General features: G+C 52.9%; 1 protein-coding gene and 1 long non-coding RNA gene across 3 annotated transcripts; both read right to left on the bottom strand.

The window, feature by feature from the left end:
- Window positions 1-1,350: 1,350 nt before the first annotated feature.
- Window positions 1,351-21,975, bottom strand: LOC139183690 (uncharacterized). 2 transcript variants are annotated; one of them, XR_011567281.1, is made up of 3 exons: window positions 21,756-21,975; window positions 20,302-20,436; window positions 1,351-6,232 (listed from the first exon to the last, which is right to left on the bottom strand). It is a non-coding gene; the product is annotated as an uncharacterized lncRNA (long non-coding RNA). The 2 variants fall into 2 exon arrangements; XR_011567282.1 differs by lacking the exon at window positions 1,351-6,232 and adding an exon at window positions 14,740-15,370.
- On the bottom strand, window positions 5,899-8,787 carry LOC139183689 (uncharacterized). The gene is made up of 2 exons (XM_070791852.1): window positions 8,019-8,787; window positions 5,899-6,560 (listed from the first exon to the last, which is right to left on the bottom strand). The coding sequence occupies exons 1-2, from the start codon at window positions 8,645-8,647 to the stop codon at window positions 6,548-6,550; spliced, it is 642 nt and encodes a 213-aa protein (XP_070647953.1). The 5' UTR covers window positions 8,648-8,787; the 3' UTR covers window positions 5,899-6,547.
- Window positions 21,976-23,256: the final 1,281 nt, after the last annotated feature.

Consider the following 23,256-nt stretch of genomic DNA (forward strand, 5'->3'; position numbering starts at 1 on the left):
AGAAGCAGACCACCACCCTCAAGAACAACACAGGAGCTGCCAGTCCCAGGGCTCGACTCCGGGGACCATGCGCTTGTGTGGGCGTCCTGTCAGCTCCCACCGAGGGATGCACGTGCAGGCATCACCCGCCCTGGCAGACGGCTCCCGGAGCTCTGACTCCCGCTCCAAGGAGTGTGGTGTCAGTAGCTCAGTCGTGTCTGACTCTATGCAATCCCATGGACTGTAGCCCACCCCGGCTTCTCTGTCCATGGGTTCTCCAGCCAAGAATACTGGAGTGGGTTGCCATTTCCTTCTCCTTGATCCGAGGATCGAACCCGGGTCCCCTGCATTGATAGGTGGGTTCTTTACCATCTGAGCCACGAGGAGGCCCGGTTCAAATCCCAGCCCTCTTCTGGCTGTGTGCTCTTGGAGAAGTTATACAACCTCTCTGAAAAAAAAAAAAAAATGTTGAAAGTTGTTGGAAGCGAACTTTCTTCCCAGGATGCATCTATTCCTCCACTGTATATTTCTGGAGCACTTTCAAAGTGCCAGGCGCTGCTGTAGGTACTGAGGACAGAGCAGGGAACAGATCTATCATCCTAGTGAAGGACCCACGGGAAGCAGGGGAATGCCAGCATGCAGTCAGGACAACCTCTCTGCAGGGGGCACCTATTGCAGCCATCACAGAAATGAGTGAACAGCCTTTGGCGCATACCAGCCACACAGGCCTGCAAGAGTTGAACAATCTTGGTTATTCCTCAGCTGGCACAACTGGCAAACACTTGTAGCTGGACTTGTCCTTCACAAAGCTAACTACTCTCTGAGTCCGTATGCATTCTACTCTGCACCTGGCATTCTCCACCACCTCACCCGCACCCCGCCACGACTCCCTTGTCGGATGCTGGCATCTCAGAAGGGAGACACAGAGGATAACTTCAGGAACACCAGACCGGGTTGCTGAGCCACCTGACCCCAGAGTCTGGCTGTAAACTTACAGGAAAAAAAAAAAAAAGTACAAGACCTTCATAAGGATATAAAATGTGTCCCTATTCCCCTGGGCTTCCCTCATAGCTCAGTTGGTAAAGAATCTGCCTGTAGTGCAGGAGAACTGGGTTTGATTCCTGGGTTGGGAAGATCCCCTGGAGAAGGAAATGGCAGCCAACTCCAGTGTTCTTGCCTGGAGAATGCAATGGACAGAGGAGCCTGGCGGGCTACCGTCCATGGGGTCTCACGACTAAGCAACTGAACCGCTGCCACCACCATTCTCCTGGGGAGGGGGCACCCTTCTTAAGGCACTAGCCTGCTGTGTATTCCCCTTTGCCAAGCAAAGATAAAGCAAAGGAAATAAAGAGATTTCCTCCAAGCTGTCTCCCAATTTTTTTTTTTTTTAATTTGACACCAGTGGTCAGGCAGCCAAGATTTTGGCAACAGTACCCTGCAGAAGTCTGGGAAGGAGACCAGCAACAGACGGTGTCGAAGGCGCGGTGCCTGCAGGCCGGTGGGCATCAGTGCTATTATTTCTCATCATCACTCCTGTTCCTGCTGCAGCATCTCTCCAGCCACCCAAGGACCGCCATCCCAAGGCTCCTCTCCAAAGCCGCCTGCCACTTCCTTGACATCAAATCCAAGAGACAAGCTCTCCTGTTGGCTTAAACCTGAAATGCTGGTGACCAGAAGGGACTTCAGGAAGGACCCCGCATCTCTCTCACCTTCACAAGCTCCTCCTTTGCCCTGACTTGGTGTCCCTGCTCTTGAGGAAGTGGCTTCCCAGGGAGCCGGCACCCCATGTGGAGGGAGGCTGGGGTGGCCACCCAGCGGGGTCTACTGCACCCTGCTCAGATCCCAGGGCTGGTTCCCCCAGCAGGGTGACTGCTGCTGGGGGTGCACCCCCAGCAGGTGAGCCATTCCCGAAGCTGGGGCTGGGCAGAGTTCTCCAGGGGCATCTGGTGCCAGGCCCATCAAGAGGAGGCAGGCAGAGGAGCCCACTAGCTCTCTCCAGGTTCTTGCTTTTCGTTCAAAGCCTCCAGCCCATCACCCAGGGGGCAAGGTGTGCTCAGGCCTGCTTCTTGCCAGCTTCTCCCTCCTTGGAGGAAACCTCCATCACTGGACAATTCAGGGTGCACAGAGCCAGGTGGGACCAGAAGATCAGACCTACCGATGTCAATTCAAGCCCTTTGTCTATTTTTAAATCTTGTTGTTTAGGGACCTGTGGTTGTTGAGTTGTAGGAGCTCTTTACACAGTCTGGATCTCAACCTCTTATTAGATGTATGTTCTCCAAATATTTTCTGCCATTCCATGGGTTTTTCCCTCTGTTGATGGTGTTCTTTGACGCATAAAAGTTCTTAATCTTAATTAAGTCCAGTGTATCTATTTTTTCTTTTTGTCTCCTGTGTTTTTGGTGTCATATCTAAGAAATAATTGCCAAATCCAATGTCATAGAGCTTTTCCCAAGTTTTCTTCGAAGTGTTTTACACTTTTAGGCCTTATGTTGAGATCCATTTTTAGTTAGATTTTGTATATGGTATTAGTAAGGGTCCAATTAATTCATTTGTATGTGAATAGTCAGTTTCCCCAACACGATTTGTTAAAATGGCTGTCCTTCCCCCTTTAAATGATCTTGACACTTATTGAAAATCTTTGCCCATGTATGAGAGGCTTTATTTCCAGGCGCTGTATCCTCTTCCACGGGTCCACATGCCTGTCTTCAAGCCGTTACCATGCTGTTTTGACAGCTGCAGCTTTACGAAAGTTTTGAAATCAGGAAGTGTGAGACTTCTTTGTTCTCTTTCAAGATTGTTTTCACTCTTGAAGGTCCCTTGAGATTCTGCATGAATTTTAGGATTTTTTTCTATTTCCACAATAAATGTCATTGGGATTTTTGTGGGGATCCCATTGAATCTGTGAATCACTTTAGGTAGCGTTGACTTCTTAAAATGTTTATTTTCTTGGCTAGTTATTTTTGCCCTCACTGGGTCTTTGTCGCTGCATGTAGGCTTTCTCCCGCCGTGGCCAGTGGGGGCTCCTCTCTAGATGCCACACACGGGCTTCTCATTGCAGTGGCTTCTCCTGTTACAGAGCACAGGCCCTAGGCACACAGCCTCAGTTATCCCGCCGCACGTGGAGTCTTCCCGGAACAGGAGATGGAACCCACGTGCCCTGCATCAGCAGGAGGCTTCTTGACCACTGGACCACCAGGCAAGTCCAACATTCTTTTTTTTTCCAGTATTGACATCTTAACAATATTGAAGATAAAATTTTTAAATAGTCCTCAATCATGCATCTGCTGTGGAAAACAGTTTGGCAGTTCCTCAGATGGTGAGACATGAATTGCCAGGTGACCCAGCACTCCTAGGTACCCAGAGAACCGAAAGCAAGAATCAGATACTTGTATACCAGTGTTCAGCATTATTCACAACAGTCCAAAAGATGGAAGCAGCCCAACTGTGCAACCACAGATGAGCAGGTAATGAAACATGATCTCTCCATATGATGGAATATTCAGTTCAGTTCAGCCACTCAGTCGTGTCTGACTCTTTGCGACCCCATGGACTGCAGCATGCCAGGCCTCCCAGGCCATCACCAATTCCCACAGTTTACTCAAACCCATGTCCATTGAGTCGGTGATGCCATCCAACCATCTCATCCTCTGTCATTCCCTTCTCCTGCCTTCAATCTTTCCCAGCATCAGGGTCTTTTCAAACGAGTCAATTCTTCACATCAGGTGGCCAAGGTATTGGAGTTTCAGCTTCAGCATCAGTCCTTCCAATGAATATTCAGGACTGGTTCCAAATTGGGAAAGGTGTATGATGGAATGTTATCTATGCATAAAAAGGAATGATCTGTGACACATGCTACAACATGAACGCATCTTGAAAACATCATGCCATGTGGAACAAACCAGACACAAAAGAATGAATAGTGCATGATCCTACTTATACGAAGTACCTGTAATAGAGAAAATCACAGAGACGGAAAGTAGGACAGAGGTTACGTGGGGTGGGGGCAGAGAGGAGTGGGGAATTGTTATCCGATGGGTCAGAGTTTGTGTTTGGGCTGATGAAAAAAGTTTCAAAATAAATAATGGTCATGGTTACACAGCATCAGCCTGTACAGCTATTATAATTTTTAACTTTTAAAAACTAATAATTGTATTTCTTTCTGGCTGTGCTAGGTCTTCACTGCTGCTCCTGGGCTTTCTCCCATTGCGGCCAGCAGGGCCTGCTCTCCAGTTTCAGCGCCAGGGCTTCTCATCGCACTGGCTCCTCTTGCTTCAGCTCGCGGGCACTAGAGCGCAGGCTCGGTAGCCGTGGTGCATGGGTTTAGTTGCCCTGTGGCACGTGGAATCTTCTCAGACCAGGGATCGAACCCATGTCATCTGTATTGCAAGGCAGGTTCTTAACCACTGGACTGCCAGGGAACTCCCTACGGTATTGTCTTAAATCTTGTTTTTCTTTCAGGCAAATTGAAAGTTCATCAAAATGCAAGTCAGGGTGCTCCTGTTGGGGGTGAGATTAGAGGTGACTTTTTTCCTGTTTTAAAAACGTTGATGTGCTTTATTGCATTATTGTTACAATAAACTCCATGTGCACGTAATGGCCAGCACCCAGTGACGCCCTTTCCTCATCACCTTCCCACCATCCACCCCGAGCCCAGATGCCTGGGACCTACACTTATCTGGGGACCACAGCTTGCAACTGACAGCTGTCTCTTCCTGTTATTCTGAGTCAAGGCAGGGAACAGGGCACACAGGTGGAACCGGCAGGCTTGACACACACCCTGACCCCACATCTTGGTGACTCAGTGGCTGTGATCACCATGCTCCTCCCAGCCCCTGCCCTGTGCAGAGCCGCCTCCAGGGTGGAGAGGAGGAACGCAAAGAATGCCTGTTTCCTCACAGGCTCCGAGTCGCCTTCTCCACCCAGATGCAGATCCAGGCCACCCTGATGAAACCCGGTGTGCACCACAGCTGATGTCTCAGCCCAGCAAGACCTACCGGCTCATCAGACCCACGGCTTCCAGGTCAGGGGAGGAGAAAAGGTTTGGGACTCCATTTAGAGCTCTCACCACGTTTCTCCCCACCAAAGACATTCTGTTACAGATTTTCCTCTAGGAACTTCCCTGGCAGTCCAGTGATTAGCACTCTGTGCTCCCACCGCAGGGTACACAGGTTCAGGCCCCAGTCAGGGAACTAAGATCCCGCAGGCCACCTTGCCATGTGGTGAGGTCAAAATAAAACCAAAACAAAACAGCAAAAAAAACCTTTCATCTAGATTCACCCCCATTTCCCAAAAGAAAAAAGCATTTATACATAGGAGGGATTTAACCTCAGACTGATGCTGAAGCTGAAACTCCAACACTTTGGCCACCTGATGCGAAGAACTGACTCATTTGAAAAGATCCTGATGCTGGGAAAGATTGAAGGCAGGAGGAGAAGGGGACGACAGAGGAGGAGATGGTTGGATGGCATCACCTACTCAGTGGACATGAGTTCGAGTAAAGTCCGGGAGTTGGTGATGGACAGGGAAGCCTGGCCTGCTACAGTCCATGGGGTCGAAAAGAGTCGTACATGACTGAGTGACTGAACCTCAGAAAAGGGAAGATAATAACAAAGAAGAGTTGTCAACTGCACACTGCTGTTTCCAAAATAATTTTGGAAAAAAGTACCTTAAAGTTTGTTTGAACTGGTCAGAATGGCCATCATCAAAAAACCTAAAAACAATAAATGCTGGAGAGAGCGTGGAGACAAGGGGACCCTCTTACACTATTGGTGGGAGTGTGAACTGACACAGCCACTATGGAACACAGTGTGGAAACTCCTTTACAAATCAGGAATAAAACTACCATATGACCCAACAATCCCACTACTGGGCACATACCCTGAGAAAACCGTAATTGAAAAAGACACATACACCCCAGTGTTCACTGCAGCACTGTTTACAATAGCTAGGACATGGAAGCAGCCTAGATGTCCATCGGCAGATGAATGGATAAGGAAGTTGTGGTACGTATACACAATGGAATATTATTCACCATAAAAAAGAAGGCATCTGAGTCAGTTCTAACGAGGTGGATGAACCTAAAGCCTATAATACGGCGTGAAGTAAGTCACAAAGAGAAAAGCACGTTTTGCATGTTGACGCTTATTTAAAGAATCTTGAAAGATGGTACCGATGCACCTACTTGCAGGGCCTCAGTGGAGACACAGACGAAGAGAACTGACCTTCGGACTCAGTGGAGGAAGCGGAGGAGACGCTGGGATGAACGGAGAGAGCGGCAGTGAAATGTACACGTTCAGTTCAGTTGCTCAGTCATGTCCAACTCTTTGCCACCCCATGGACTGCAGCACGCCAGGCTTCCCTGTCCATCACCAACTCCCCAAGCTTGCTCAAACTCGTGTCCATCGAGTCGGCGGTGCCATCCAACCATCTCATCCTCTGTGGTCCCTTTCTCCTCCCGCCTTCAATCTTTCCCAGCATCAGGGACTTTTCCAGTGAGTCTTTGCATCAGGTGGCCAAAGTATGTGTAAAATAGACAGCCAGTGGGCATTTGCTGTATGACTCAGGGAGCTCAAACTTGTGATCTGTGACAAACCAAGAAGAGAGGGATGGGGTGGGAGGGAGGCTGAAGAGGGAGGGGACATGTGTATTCCTATGGCTGATCCATGTTGATGTATGGCAGAAACCAACACAACATTGTAAAGCAATTGTCCTTCTATTAAAAGTAAAAAAAAAGTTTGTTTGAAACAACCCAAGTAGTCACTGCCAGATGAACGGGTAAGCACAAAGTGGCATGGCCGTACCATGGAGCGCCATTGTGTCAAAACCCTAATATACATGCAGGCGTGTGCTAATGTGCTTAGTCCGACTTGTTGTGACCCCATGAACTGTAGCCACCCAGGCTCCTCTGTCCATGGGGATTCTCCAGGCAGGAATACTAGAGTGGGTTGCCATGCCCTCCTCCAGGGGATCTTCCCGACCCAGGGATGGAACCCAGGTCTCCCACATTGCAGACGCATTCTTTACCATCTGGGCCACCGGAGAAGCCCTCAAAAGAAGGGGCTAGTGGTCAGTGAAAGAGGTCAGACAAGGGCCACATAACTGCAGGACTCCATTTATCAGCAATGTCCGAAGGAACAAATCGATAGAGACAGAAAGTAGACTGATGGTTGCACGGGGCTCGGGGAGGAAGGAATGGGGAGTGGATGTCAATGGGTACAGGTTTCTCCTGAGGGTGAGGAAAAGACTCCAGAACTATTAATAGATCTTCATGAAAGTGCAGTCCTGTCCCGCTCTTTGCAACCCCATGGACTGTAAAAGTACAGCTTAAAGGAGTAAATGTAGGACAACAGTTTGTGAATGTACCGAGATGACCACCTTGAGTTATTCTGTGATCCTCCAGGCCAGCGGACCCACTCCAGTGTTCTTGGGCTTCCCTGGTGGCTCAGCTGGTAAAGAATCCACTTGCAATTCAGGAGACCCGGGTTCGATCCCTGGGTCAGGAAGATCCCCTGGAGAAGGGAAAGGCTACCCACTCCAGTATTTTGGCCTGGAGAATTCCATGGACTATGTAGTCCAGGGGTTGCAAAGAGTCGGGCACGACTGAGCAACTTTAATTTTCATCACTTTTTCCAACCCATGGGAACCCTGTTTATTGACTGCGTCTTGAGTCATTCTGCTGCGTGGATTTTCTGTTACAAATCCATTTTCACAGAGATGACTTTATCAAAAGAGAAGTGAGGGAGCTTCCCTGGCCGTCCAGTGGTTAAGACGCCGAGCTTCCAGTGCAGGGGACATGGGTTTGATCCCTGGTCAGGGAACTAAGATCCCACATGCTGCATGATGTGACCCGATATAGATAGATAGATAGATAAATATAAAAGAAGCGAGAGAGCTCACTCATCCACTGAAGGCAGAACATTCTGAGCTGTCAGGGGCCAAGGACTGCTGGGGTGGGGTGGACCCAGCGCGTGTGGCCTGCCCTGCCCTCGGGCGAGGGCAGACGGGGGTCCAGGCGCAGGCCACGGTGGCTGTGCACTCACCTGGCCATCCGCATCTGCATGTCCTCAGCGTGGCTGCTGGGCAGTACTGGTTCGGGCATGTCGGTGCTGCTGTCCTGGGAGGCCGTTCTGCCTGCCCCTCCCCAGATCCTGAGTCCCGCTCTGTCCACGGTGCTCGTGGGAGTGGATTCTTGGGGTCCAGTGTGAACCAGAAGCTGCATGTCACCCTGGGACCAGCGGGGAGCAGTCGGTTGTACCCGGCAGTGGACCCACAACAAGGAAACCCCCGAGTAGAGGCTCTCTGAGGGGCAGGGCCCTGGCTGCCGTCTGCGGTATGGAAAGAACAGCAGGGGTTGGGGAGAGAATCCACTCTGAAGCAGCGGCTCCAGCGAAACGTCCATCCTGCTGAAGGTCCAGGTGCTCCAGCGGTGTGGTGGCTGTGGCCCCAGCAGCCGCAGGGGACAGGGTCCCAGGCACGGAGGTGTCCCCGGTCTGGTCTCACCTCCCTGGCCGACCGGGAGCCCCTGGGTCCTGCCAGCCATTGTGTGCACGAGGCTGAGTTGAGCATGGGGACACGTGTAATCGTGAGTGATGCTGAGTGAGTGTGAGTGGGTGACTGCCGGGGGTGCACAAAGCGGAGTCGGTGGGGAGGGCGAGAGTGTAGAGCTCATCCAGGGCCGGGAACGGATCGGCAGGCCTGCTGGCGGGCTGCAGGGGGCCCTTCCCCTCTCCAGCCGCAGCCCAGGCTTATGCCAGCTCTGCAGGGCTGCCCAGCCCTCGGTGGCCAGGCGGCTCGGTCCAGGCTGCCTCTCTCAAGATCGACCGCTTCCCCCCTCCCCTCCCACCTCTCTCCACACCCTTTGGGCTCTGTGTTCTCGTGTCTCTGTCTCCAGCTCCGTCTGTAGGCTTCCATCTCTCTCTCCCCCGCCCTCTGTCTGTCTCTGTGTCTCTGCCTCTCTCACTCACCTCCCCCTGGAAGGAAGGGCTGGCTCAGGCCCCACTGGGCTTTCCGGCAGCCACAAGCCTGGGAGCCTAGCCTCCCCTCCCAGTGCCTGTTTTGTGGGGAGCTATCTCTCCCCACGTCCGATCCCACTGATTGTCTGCATCAATTTTATGGGGCCTTAATGCGTGCATTCAGGTGGACAGGCTGCACCGGGTTGGGGACTGATGGGATAATTACAGAGGGTGCCAGCAGCCCCAGCATGGCTGGCACCAGGGTGCCCCGGGAGCAGGAATGCAGAGAGGAGCTGCCTGCTTTGGACACCCCCGCGAGCTTGCCCACGGAGCCTGGGGCTCCAGAGAGCCCAGACCAACCATCTGCAGGAGCGGAGCCTTGCCGACGGCTCGCAGCCACACCCAGCGCCGGGGGGGGCAACACCGCGGTCCCAACCCATCTCACGGATGGGAAGACTGAGGCCACACGGCCCAGGAAGAGCTCCGGCTGCCAGGACTCCCCTGCCTGTGGCTCTCTGGGCGGCGGAGGGCCCTACTTGCCTCTCAGGTGAGAAGGCCTGGTAGCCGGGAGGGGCTGTCCTCCCTCCAGTCACCAGCGTCCCCTGACACTTGCGTTACCACTTCAGAGGCTCGACCAAGTAACCTCCCGAGCTGAGTTCTCTCCCTGAGAAGTCTTGAGTCTGACATAAAGACACTGAAACGTTCTCATTCACTCACTCCTTCCGTGAGCACTCACTAGAAAGTGAAAGTGAAGTCGCTCAGCCGTGTCCAACTCTCTACCACCCCCTGGACTGCAGCCCACCAGGGTCCTCCGTCCGTGGGATTCCCTAGGCAAGCACACTGGAGTGGGTTGCCATTTCCTCCTCCAGGAGATCTTCCCAACCCAGGGATCGAACTCAGGTCTCCCGCATTGCAGACAGACGCTTTACCATCTGAGCCACCAGGGAACACTCACTGGACCGTCCCAACCCCCAGGCATGCCTTGGGCCCTGGGGGCCAGTAAGGGAACCTGGACTAAAGAAATGGTCCCAGGGGAAGAAGCCCTGGGCATGGGACCCTCCAAGGCCCAGCCCAAGGCCGCTGCTTTCTAAACACCTTGCCTGACCCTTCCCCCAGCCCCCACCCCTCCGGCCTTCCTTCTGGCGGAGGGCACCGGCTCCCGCTGTCTGTCTGTGTCCCCTGGCCCGTGGCCTTGCGGACGCAGCAAGGGGGCCTGCCCCCCGCAGCAGCTCAACGGTGCTGTTTGTGTAAGAAGTGACGACAGCTCTTTTAGGTGAACGTAAACAGGGAGGGTTCACGCAGGGGTGGCCGGTTGTGAGCGCGCTGCAGATGGGTGGGGGCGGGAGGGGTGGCGTCAGGAGGCCTGGACAGTGGCCTGGGCTGGGAGCGGCCCCAGCGGGGGGCCCTGCCCTCCCGGGATTACCTTGACCCTTCCTGGAGGCCGGCCACCCCGCCCCCCACCAGCAGAGCCTAGGGACGCACCCCAGACCCCGCCCCCGCCCCGGGAGGTGTTCAGAGACAGAGGGGAGACTCAGGTTTAAAGAAGAAATCCGTGCAGATCCACAGCTTCTCAGGAGACGCAGGGACCTGGAATCCAGCTGCGGCTGACCTCCCAGTGACGGGAGTCGCCTCCTTGTAGTGGAGGAGCAGCCGCAGTCACGCTCCCCAGCTTGTAGACGAGCTGCCTCCCTGCAAGCCCACTGCAGAGCGCTGCGGACCCGAGGGGCTGCGCGCTCGTCGGGTCCCGCCGTGGGAGGGGACGGACCCAGCCCCCCGCGAGGCTGGGCCGGCTTCCAGCGTGGGAACCGGCTCCCACCCACGCTGCCGGCGCCCTTTCCGCCGCTCCTGGGCCGGCCGGCCGGCCAGCCACGGCTCCCTGGGTGGGCTGGACAGCAGGGAGGGAGTGACCGCCCCAGAGAGGCGGGAGCGGCCGGCAGCCTGGGCCCACCCTCCCTGCCCGGCCCGCCCCCTCCTCCCGCTCGGGCTGCGTTTGTCCCAGCCGAGCTCGCTCGCGTGTGAAGCCGCCAGGGTCCGACCCGCTCTGACCTGTTTTCCTGGCAGCCGCCGACAGGGCTGGGTCAGGCCAGCCCTGGGTGTCCTGCCAGAGCAGAGGTGGCCCAGGGGTCAGAGCCGCGGTCCTCTGCCCTCCCGGCCGGGGCGCACAGCGGCCCCTTCCGCAGCTGAGAAGTCTCCCATCCTGGTCTCTCTTGTCAGACTCCCCACCCAGCTGGCAGGACCCTGCGGGAACAGCACCGCCCTCAGGAAACTTCTGGACTGCCCCCAAGACCTAATCAGTCTGGCCACTCAGCCCCTGCTGGACGGTCATTATGGGTTAGCCCCCTCTCTGACCATCCTGGCTACAACGAGGTCCCCAACCCTGGGAAGGCTTTCTTTCGCCCTTTCAGGGGGCTTTCTCCTAGGAGAGGGAAAAAGTGAAAGAGAAAAAGTGAAGTGAGAGTGCTAATCCCTCAGTCCTGTCCAACTCTTTTATGATCCCATGAATTGTCGAGGGATCTTCCCAGCCCAGTGATCGAACCAGTGCTGCTTGTGTCTCCTGCACTGGCAGGCGGGTTCTTTACCGCTGGCACCATCAGGCAGGTAGGTGCACATGCAGCCCAGTCGTGTCCGACTCTTTTGTGACCCCGCCAGGCTCCTCTGTCCATAGAATTTTCCAGGCAAGAATACTGAATCTGCCATTTTTCGCTCCAGAGGACCTTCCCAACCCAGGGATCGAGCCTGCATCTCGGCTTCTCAGCAGCACCAGTGGTAAAGAATCTGCCTGCCAAAGTGGGAGACACAAGAGGCGAGGCCACCAGGGAGACCTGTAAAACGGGCACAGGGCTATCAGCGTCCTTACACGACTGCCGTGAGGAGGACTCCAACCCTGCCTGGTCCAGAGTAAGTCTGGTGTTTGCTGACTCAAGGCAATTGAGCTTCTGAGGGGTCAGCTGAGCTGCTGGAAGGAACAGGGCACCCTGACCCATCGCAGCAGAGGCTGTTGGATTTGGGCTGTGTGGTGGCAGCCAGGCCTCCTCCCATCTTGAAGTGACCACTGGGCCCCCTCACTGGACATCTCCAGAGCCCCCTCTCTCTGCCTGACCCACACGAGTCTGGAATCCCCATGCCTCACACGTCCTGATTTAAAGTGACCCCCCAGGGCTTCCCTGCAATGTAGGAGACCCGGGTTCAATCCTTGGGTCAGGGAGATCCCTGGAGAAGTGAATTGCAACCCATTCTAGTATTCTTGCCTGGGAAACCCCATGGACAGAGGAGCCTGGTGGGCTACAGTCCCTGTAGTCCCTGGGGTCACAAAAGAGTCAGACACAACTTAGCGACTTAACAACAAACCAGTGAAGCCCATTTTATAGATGCAGGAACTGGGGGCACAGAGAGGTAAGGAAGCTTGCTCAAAGTCACCCTGCTGGTTTGGCAGAACTGGGGTGGAAACAGGCCATCCGGGGCCAAGTCCACGTACTGCTGCCCGGCTCCTTCACCAAGCCCTTTGCTCACCACCGAGGACCAGCTCAGCCTGGAATCAGAACCCAGAGCAGGGAGGGCTGGCATGGGGCCTGGAGCACTGGGGTCAAAGCTGACAATCCGGCCTCCATGGTCCAGCGTCCTGCTGGCTGTGTGGCTCTAGGCAAGTTGCTTAACCTCTCTGGGCCTCAGCTGTCTGCATTCTAGAGTAAGAAGGAGGCGATACCATGCGTTCAGCTTGTACCGATCACCTCTTCTGAGCCAGGCCCTGTTCCAGCACCAGGAACACGGGTGGGATGAGGGCAGCCCTGCCCCCCAGACAGGTGAGGAGGACCACCCGAGGGCAGCAGACAGCCCTGTCCACCCCAGCCAGGACACGCACTTTCAGAGGTGCGAGGCCCCGTTTAACGCTCCACAGAAGTGGGTGTGCTCAGCTGTGTCCGACTCTTTGCGACCCCATGGACTGTAGCCCACCAGGCTCTTCCATCCGTGGGATTCTCCAGGCAAGAATACTGGAGTGGGTAGCCATTCTCTTCTCCAGGGGGTCGTCCCCACCCAGGGATGGAACCCGAGTCTCTGGTGTCTCCTGCATGGCAGGCAGATGCTTCACCTCCGGCACCGAGACTCCATGGGGCCCTGCTGATTGTGCCTGAGGATGGTGAGGATCTGGGAAGTGCGCCCCAGCGGGAGGGGGACTCCAGGTGGGAGGCGGAGTGGAAGCCAAGGAAGGCGGCTGGACAGTGGGCAGCACAGGGACAGCCCAGGGCCGAGGTGCCCCTCCTCTGGGGGCTGTGCTGGGAGCCCTGGGGTGGGCGGGGGGAGGGGAGGAGGTGACAAATGGCAGTCAGGCTGGCAAGCCCTGGGCATGCTGCTCGGTGCGGGATGCCTGATCTGACGGCTGCCCCAGGAGTTCCCTGGCCTGTCAGCCGGTCAAACCCACCTGGCTGCACAGGTCCAAAGCAGAAACACCCATGGGTCCCAGCTGAGAACTTCTGTCCTTTGCTTTTAGAATCACTTTCTCTCTGAATATAAGAGTGATACACTGGGGACTTCCCTGGTGGTCCTGTGAGCAGCAGAGGCTCTGCGTTCCCAATGCAGGGGGCCTGAGTTCCATCCGTGATCAGGGAACTAGATCCCACATGCCACAGCTAAAGATCCCACATGCTGCGATGGAGCTCGAAGATCCCGAGTGCCAGAACGAAGACCTGGCATGCCCAACTAAATCCATAAAAATAAATATTTTCCAAAGAAGGGTTTCCGTGGTGGCTCAATAGTAAACAGTCCACCTACGAGACAGGAGACACAGGCGAATCAGGTTCAATCTCTGGGTGGGGAAGGTCCCCTGGAGAAGGAAATGGCAACTGACTCCAGCGTTCTCGCCTGGAGAATTCCAAGGACCGAGGAGCCCAGCAGGCTGCAGTCCATAGGGTCACAGTCAGACACGACTGAGCAGACACACACGAGTTAAAAAAAAAGGAGGGACACTTGTTTGATGTCAAACTTAAGTTGGAAAAGCTAGAAAGACACCAAACGCATCCAAAAAATCATGTAACCGCTTGATCCGGCCGTCTAGTGACAAACCACATGAATATGTGGACAGTCAGCACCGTGGGCATTTCCTGTACAATTTTCAACATAGTGGGGATCACGCTGTACCTGGAATTTTGTGTTCAGCTCTTCTCACATAACATATAACACGCTATCATCTAAAATCATTACAGCTTCTTCCCGATCACAAAATTGCCACCTGCTCATGGCAAAAACAAACAAATCAGGCACCATCAGAGATGTGGAACAGAGAAAGTCCATGGGAAACGAGAAAGTAGAAGTGCCCCCACAGTCTCCAGCCAGGAGGTGACTACCTGGAAGTCACAACAGACAGCTGCGCACACTCCCCCCACCAGCGCAGGCCAGCGCCAGCTTCAGGATCAGGGCGGCTGGCTTCAGATCCCTCTGCCACAGGCAGCTGACCTCTCTGGGCGCACTGTTTTGTAAAGTGGACTTGATCAGAGAGATCTACCCCATAAGTTTGCTGGAGGAATTAACGAACGAACGAAAAGCATCTCCATAAATGACTGAAAATAGGTAAGTGCTTAGAAGAGTACACAGTAAGCGCTCAATCAATGTCAGGTTGTACAGCAAACACCCAGCAGGTGCTGTGGTGCGCTGTCGCGGCATGCCAGGCGATAACTTCACATCCATAACTCATTTTATCTTTCCAGAACCCACACAGTAGATACGTTAAAATTTTTTTTAATTGAGATATAGTTGCTGTAGAATATTATGTAAGTCTCAGGTGTGTGATGTAGTGACTCACAATTTTCAAACGTGTACTGCGTTTATAGTTATTATGAAACACTGCCTACATTCCTTGTGTTGCACAATATACTGTGTAGCTTATGCCTTGTGTGTGTGTGTGTTAGTCGCTCAGTCGTGTCCGACTCTTTGCAACCCCATGGACTGTAGTCCCAGATCAAAGCAGCCAAGACGATTCTCCTGTGGGACCCACTTTTAGTCCACACCACAGAGCCCTTGGTTTATCAAGATTTACACCCATCACCCTGACCCCGACTTCTAGAAGCAGAGTCACGGGGTAACAGGTGCAGAGTGACGCATTTGGGGACGGAGCTTCACCCTGTGTGGGCACCTGGGTGGGCTGGAGCGAGGGCCACCGGCCTGGACTCCAAGAGCTCGGCCAGCGCGGGTGGTCCCAGAGCCGGGAGGGTGGAGGACGGGCTGGCCCTCTGGCCTGCACGTTCCGGTGAAGCCAGGGCTCTGGATACTCGACTCCTATCTGCCAGGGTTGTCTCTAACCCTGCTCTTGTCCAGAAACCAGGACTTGAGGACAGGGTGGCCTCTCACTGCCCATAGAGTCCCACATGGTTAGTCAGGACGTGGAGTTGCCTCTGGTCGCCGTGAGAACTCAAATCCTCACTGTGCTTTGCTGGGCATAGGTTCCCCCTCTGAAAATCGAGGTAACAGTAACTCAACCATAGGAAGGTTTCAGTGGGATTCAGACAATTCTGGAAAAGGTCACGAAAAATGTTCTTTTTTTTTTTTTTTTTTGGCTACACCACTCTGCATGCACCGTCTCAGTTCCCTGACCCCTGACCAGAGATCAACCCACACCCCCATAGTGTGAAGCCTAGAGTCCCATCCTTCTGCAATATCTTGAAGAGCTGGTTATGGATGAGGGAATATGTCTGAGAGATGTTCATTGATAAGAGTAAGCAAGCACCGTCATTGAGCCTGGACCTGAGGAATGCACGCAACAAGTGGCAGCTGTTGTTATCATTTGTGCCTGTCCACTCAGTCATGTCTGACTCTGCGACCCCAGGGACTATCGCCCGCCAGGCTCCTCTGTCCATGGAATTTCCCAGGCAGGAATACTGGAGTGGGTTGCCATGTCCTTCTCCAGAAGATCTTCCTGTCCCGTGGATCAAACCCGCATCTCTTGCGTCTTCTGAATTGGCAAGCGGACTCTTTACCACTGAGCCTTTTGGGCTCTTAACGTTTTGCCCACACAGGTTTCCACGCACATAGAGCATTTCTGGACGGCTACACAAGAAACTGTGGACGCCACGTACTTCCTTCTAGAATGAGCAGGGAAGGAGGCTTTGCACCCAATACCTTTCTGTTCTCTGGAAAGTTTTCATCGGGAGCTTGCATTATGTTTTCTGTTTGTTTTTGCTGCACTGGGTTTTCATTGCTGTGCTCAGGCTTTCTCAGGCTGCAGCAAGCAGGGGCTGCTCTGCAGGTGTGGTGCTCAGGCTTCTCACTACAGTGCCTTCTCTTGCTGGGGACCACAGGCCCTAGGTTGCACAGGCTCACTAGCTGTGGTGCTCAGGCTTAGTTGCCCCGAGGCATGTGGGATCTTCCCTGATCAGGGACTGAACCTATACCGCCTGCACCGTCGGGTGGGCTGTTTACCACTGGGCCACCAGGGAAGTCCACGTATGACATTTATGATACAAGAGTTTGAAATTTTAAAATTCTCCAAATTTTAAAAATGGTAGTTATTTTAGCCTTCTCAATTAACAGAAGAGGAAAATGGTGCCCCAAACTCACCTCCTCCAAGAAGTCCTCCTGGTGTCCAGGCACGCTGCCTCTCAGGAGGCAGGAACCCACTGCCTGTCACTGTCTGTGTCCTTGGCGGCCTCTCCCGTGAGACTGGGAGGACCTGCAAGGGAGGGCCTGTGTGACTCACGCCTGCGTCCCCAGGGCCCAAACTTGAGTACAGCTGAGTGAAGGGCTGAGGCTCTGAAAGGTTAAGGCATCTGCCCGAGATGACACAGCGACTGGTTTTGTCAGTGACCCAGGCCTCTGGACTTGGGCTCCACCACACACAAACTCTCACGTCTCTGGGACAGGCCTCATCCTCCAGGTTGTAGGAAGGCAGTTCCTGCCCACTCACCGTAAATTTCCCAAAGAGGACGCCTGGGAATCGTCCAAATGGCTGCCAGCCCTGGTGCAGCTGCTACGGGATTTGGGATTGGGAGGAAAGGTTGCTCAGGCTCCAAGAGGCACCTGGGGATGCCCCAGACGTGGAAAATGCCAGAATTCGCTCCCAGCAGAACCGAGTAGAAAAGCCACAGAAACAAGGCTGGGCTGTCCTCCTATGCTGTATTATCTGACACTTCAAAACTGAGGTTTCAGCCTTCTAAATTTAGGCACAGACTTTGCATTTGTTTACCTGGCTGTGCTGGGTCTTAGTTGAATGCAGGGTCTTTACCTATGGCAATGCAGATCTTCGGTCGTGGCGTACGAACATGTGGGATCTAGCTCCCCAGCCAGGGATCAGGCCCAGGGCCCCTGCACTGGGAGTGCAGAGTCTTAGCCACTGGACCACCAGGGAAGTCTCAGCTCAAGCTTTTCTGATTTAGCAGAGTCCTTCCTTGGGTTTCCCTGGTGGCTCAGTTGGTAACGCATCTGACTGCAATGCAGGAGACCTGGGATTGATCCCTGGGTCAGGAAGATCCCCCTGGAGAAGGGAATGGCAGCGCACTCCAGCATTCTTACCTGGAGAATCCCCATGGACAGAGGAGACTGGCGGGCTACAGTTCATGGGATCACAGAGTCAGACACGACTGAGCGACTAACACTTTCACCTCACTTTTTCCCTTTCACTTCCTAGGCAGAGACGTTGCCCTAGCCTGGACCATTTTGCTGATGAGGAAACCGAGGCAGAGAGGCTTAATGCCTCACTTGAAGATCACAGAGTTGTAAGTAGAGGAGAAAAGACCCTTCGGAGTCCAGGACATGTGTGGGTTCACGCTGGCACCTGATACACAGTGTCACTGGAGCTGAGCTGTCTGGGTCTCCAATCACTCCTCACTTACAGGCTGCGGGAGGATTCGGTACACCCACCCCGCCCAGCGCCCAGTTCAGAGGAAGCCGGTGGCTGTGGGTGCAGAGACAGAAGCTTGGGGTCCGTGCGTCCTTCCTGGTGATCTTTGCAGCATCTGCTCATCTGCCCTTTGGGAAAATTGACATTTCACCCCCCCATCGCAGTGAGAGTTGGGAAAGTGAAAGTCACTCAGTCGTGTCCGACTCTTTTCAACCCCAAGGACTGTACAGTCCATGGAATTCTCCAGGCCAGAATACTGGAGTGGGTAGCCCTTCCCTTCTCCAGGGGATCTTTCCAAACCCAGGGATCAAACCCAGGTCTCCCGAATTGCAGGCAGATTCTTTTTCAGCTGAGCCACACCAGCCTCCAGCTCTGCCCAGGAGGGCTGGGGGCCTCCAGGAGCTCTGCCCATCTCAGGAGCAGCGCCTGGCCTGGCTGCCGTCCTTAGCTCCTGCTGGCGACTGGCCTGCCTGCCCAAAGGCCAACAGCTGGCCCCTGGTCCATCGGCGCTGCCGGAGAGCCAGGCCTGTCCAGAGCAGGCTGACTTCAGCCTCCCAGTGTGCTTAGCAAACGTGTTCTCAGCGGACTGTCTCCCACCAGCAGGCGTCATCTGCCCCCACCGCCCCGACTTTTTTTTTATTTGGCTGCTCTGGGTCTAAGTTAAGGTATTCAGATTTTTAGTTGTCTGCATGAGAACTCAGTTGCCGCGTGTGGGGTTCAGTTCCCCGATCAGGGATCACACCTGGGTCCCCTGCTTTGGGAGCACAGACTCTTAGCCACTGGGCCACCAGGGAAGTCCCTTATCTGGGTGCTTTAAAACAGAGACCCGTGAAACATGGATCACAGTCTGGACTGAAGAGATTTCAAGAAAGTAAGTTCATCCTTCTGTGGTCGACTTTTGAAGAGTTTTCCTTTGAGTCGTGATTTAATTTTTTTTTTTCTTTTTGCTCATATAAAGCCTTAAAAAATTTGGAGGAGGGACACCCCCCTTCAATGTCCTCCTTTGTAAACTTGACTCTCAATTTTCTAGTCCTCAATTTACAAATAATGTAACTTCCAAAGTGTTGACAATATTGACATTTTAAAATTAAATTGTTGCATCACTCAAATATAAACCATGGACTCTAAATTCCATAACTCTTTGATACCCACTTATCATCCACTTAAAAATTTGCGACAAGCTCTTTAACAATCAAATATATAGCGTTGTTTCTTTTCCTCTGTGACTTTATATTTTCATCCTACTCCCTCCAAAATGTTATCCTAATTTAATAGAAGGTACTTGCATGCTTAGAGTAATTTACAGTTATCCAATCATTATTTTTTTTCTAACAAAAAATCCTTATATAAATTGAAATTAATTTCCTTTCACTCCAAAACTCTATGGCCTTAAAAAAAAAAAAAACTTACTTTTGGGTTGAGTTATCAATACCAGAATGCTTAATAAAAATGTCTTATGTGATACATTTTGATAAATAATTACTGAACATAAAAGTAAAATTTTGCTTTAAATTTGCTAAGGCTGAATTAGCTCATGATATCCATGGGTGAATATTACTTACAGTTAAAGTGGGACATGGTTCAAGGTAGGTTTTATTTCTCTTTTTTGAATTTATAGATATAAGCCTGGAAATGAGGAAAGCTGTGACAAAACTAGACAGTGTATTAAAAAGCAAAGACATCACTTTGCCAACAAAGGCCCATATAGTCATAACTATGGTCTTTCCAGTAGTCATGTATGGATGTGAGAGTTGGACTACAAAGAAAGCTGAGCACCAAAGAATTGATATTCTCGAACTGTGGTGTTGGAGAAGACTCTTGAGAATCCCTTGAACTGCAAGGAAATCAAACCAGTCAATCCTAAAAGAAATCAGTCCTGAATATTCATTGGAAGGACTGATTCTGGAGCTGCAGCTCCAATACTTTGGCCACCTGATGGGAAGAGTCAACTTTTTGGAAAAGACCCAGATTCGGTGAAAGATTGAGGGCAGGAAGAGAAGGGGGCGACGGAGGATGAGATGGTTGGGTGGCATCACCGACTCAATGGACATGAGTTTGAGGAAAGTCCGGGAGATGGACTGGCATGCTGCAGTCCATGGGGTCGCAAAAAGTCGGACACAACTGAGCAACTGAACAGCAATAGCCATCTGTGCTCTGGTCCTGCCTGCCCCCAGCTCCCGCCTCGCGCCGCACACGCCCTGCACCTGGGTGATTGAGCTCACCCTCAGTGTGCGTCTGTAAAATGGGGTGAGAGCACATGCGTCCATCATCGGGTTGCTGTTAGAGCTGAGTAAGTGGGACATCCCTGGTGGTCCAGCAGCTAAGACTCTGTGCTCCCAACGCAGGAGGCCTGGGTTCGATCCCTGGTCAGGGAACTAGACCTCACACGCCACAACTAAGAGTTCACGTGCCACAGCTGGAAATTCTGCACGTTGCAACTAAAGATCCCAGAGCCGCAACTGAGACCCGGTGCAGCTAAATAAATACATGTATTGTTTCTTTTTAAAGAATTGAGTACATGCCCACAGTGCTTCCCTGGTAGCTCACCTGGTAAAGAATCTGCCTGCAATGCAGGGGACCCCGGGTCAATTCCTGGGTCAGGAAGATCCACTGGAGAAAGGATAGGCTACCCACTCCAGTGTTCTTGGGCTTCCCTGGTGGCTCAGCTGGTAAAGAATCCACCTGCAATGCATAAGACCTGGGTTCAGTCCCTGGGTTGGGAAGATCCCCTGGAGAAGGGAATGGCTACCCACTCCAGTATTCTGGCCTGGAGAATTCCATGGACTCTGTAGTCCATGGGGTCGCAAAGAGTCGGACACGACTGAGCGACTTCCGTGTTCACTTTCACTTTTCAGAGTGCTGGGAGACAAGGAACTCCCTGGTCAGAGATCACACCCTCCTTCCCACCCTACCAACCCCTGCTTAGAGCCTTGAATGGATGGGCTGGTAAAAAGGAAGACAATTTACATGACACAAGGTCACTGAGGGACCAGACCCAATGTATGGCAGCCTGGACTGGACCCCTGAAACCACTGCTGTGTGAGTCCAGAAAAGACTTTTCTCTCGGGAGACCTCAGCTTACCCTTTTCAAAAGCAGAATTATTGCAGTTCAGTCACTCAGTTGTGCCTGACTCTTAGAAGCCATGAACTGCAGCATGCCAGGCTTCCCAGACTTTGCTCAAACTCCTGTCCATTGAGTCGGTGATGCCATCCAACCATCTCATCCTCTGTCACCCCCTTCTCCTCCTGCTCTCAATCTTTCCCAGCATCAGGGTCTTTTCTAATGAGTCAGCCCTTCGCATCAGGTGGCCAAAATATTGGAGCTTCAGCATCAGTCCTTCCAGTGAATATTCAGGACTGATTTCCTTTAGCATTGACTGGTTGGATCTCCTTGCAGTCCAAGGGACTCTCAAGAGTCTTCCCCAATGCCACAGTTCAAAAGCATCAATTCTTCGGTGCTCAGCTTTCTTTATAGTCCAACTCTCACATCCATATAAGACCACTGGAAAAACCATAGCCTTGATGAGATGGACCTTTGTTGGCAAAGTAATGTCTCTGCTCTTTAATACGCTCTCTAGGTTTGTCATTGCTTTTCTTCCAAAAAGCAAGTGTCTTTAAATTTCATGGCTAAATAGGGAGTCTGGGGTAGATGATGCTGGATATACCTAAGTATGGCTCAAGAGCTCTCCACCCACACCCACTCCTAGGCGTGCCCAGATGGCTGTGACTCCTTGTCACTGGCCTGCCTGTGACTAGGTAACTCCCTGTGGCTAGTGTTAGTGGGTCATAACCTCCCTGTGGTTCTTGCCACCCCACTGTCCCCACCCTCTCCACTTTTGGAACAGGGAAACGCCACCCTGATCTGCACCCTGTCCTCCAGCCTCCGAGGGGCGGCACCTCCTGGCAGGCCAAGGACACAGGCAGCTCTGTCCCCCAGCCCAGTGGCTCCTCGGCTTCACTGCGCAGCCCTGACCTCTCACCACCCGGCCCCCACTTCCCACCTCTGGGCCTCGAGGCTGGGCTGAGCCTCGAACTCCGGCTGCTGATCCATTTCCTGCATCAGGAATGCACCAAGAGCCTTCAGAGTCTTCCGAGCCGGGCCTGGCAGGCAGCGGGGAGAGGGACCAGGAGGGGGACATACAGGCTGGCGGCTTGAGGCTCTGACTCATCAAGAGCTGGGCAGCCCACCCAGAACAGAGTGTCCTGCAGGGCAGGGCTGGGCTGGGCTGAGCTGGGCGGCCCCGGACCCAGGCACACGTGGGGACTAGAAGGTTCCTCAAACACTATGTCACCATGACCAGCATGTCCAGTAGAGGAAGCGCAGTTCCTGTCATTTTTCAAAAATAATTGTACTCGTTTGTTTATTTTTGGCTGTGCTGCTGGGTCTTCGTTGCTTCACAGGCTTCTCGCTAGCTGTGGAGACCGGGGTCTGCTCTCCAGTTGCCCTGAACTGGCTTTCTCACTGCAGTGGCTTCTCTTTCTGCTGTGGATCACAGGCTCTAGAGCACAGGCTCAGAAGTTGTGGCTCACGAGCTTAGTGGCTCCTCCGAACGTGGGATTCTCCCAAACCAGGGATCGAATCCATGTCTCCTGAGGCTCCTGCATCAGCAGGTGGATTCTTTACCACTGAGCCACCAGGGAAGCTCAGCTCCTGTAATTTGTATATGCATGATTTTACTTTTATATCTGTTTACTTTAAGTATAGTTGATTTACAGTATTATACTAATTTCAGGTGTGCAGCATAGTGATTCAGCATTTTTGCAGATTTTACCCTAATTGCATTTATTTATTTTAAATGTCAAATATAAATGTACATTTTATATCACATGATCTGTGTAAGTAGATTTAGCCCAGGGCCTGCCTCTGAGTGAGCAAGCAGTACAATTGTAGATATTTTTTCAGCAATCTAATATACAGTAGGGCTTCCCTGGTGGCTCAGAGGATAAAGTGTATTGAAGGTGGGAGGAGAAGGGGATGATAGAGGATGAGATGGTTGGATGGCATCACCGACTCAACGGACATGAGTTTGAGCAGACTCCGGGAGTTGGTGATGGACGGGGAGGCCTAGCGTGCTGCAGTCCATGGGGTCTCGAAGAGTCAGACACGACTGACAGATGGAACTGAACTGAAGCGTGGGTCAGCGCCAGGCTCAACAGGCATCCCCCTGGGATCCTGCCCTGTAGTGTCCACAGGCAGGGCTGCCCGTGCCCCTCCCTGCTCCTCACCCACACTTACCCACACCCCTTTTCCTGCCTCCTATGGGAACAACGGATGAGATGTTGGATGGCACCAGCGACTGAAAGGGCATGAATTTGAGCAAACTCTGGGGGATGGGAAGGACAGGGAAGCCTGGCAGGCTGCAGTCCGTGGGGTCGCAAACAGACACGACCGAGTGACTGAACGACAACAACCAGGGAACAACCCTTACACACACACACACCTTCTCCTACAATCAACCGTTCAATGAATCTTCACTGAGCGTGTGTGAGCACTGGGGCAAG

Source organism: Bos indicus, chromosome 6 (genome assembly GCF_029378745.1).
Source record: "Bos indicus isolate NIAB-ARS_2022 breed Sahiwal x Tharparkar chromosome 6, NIAB-ARS_B.indTharparkar_mat_pri_1.0, whole genome shotgun sequence".
NCBI classification, from domain to species: domain Eukaryota; kingdom Metazoa; phylum Chordata; class Mammalia; order Artiodactyla; family Bovidae; genus Bos; species Bos indicus.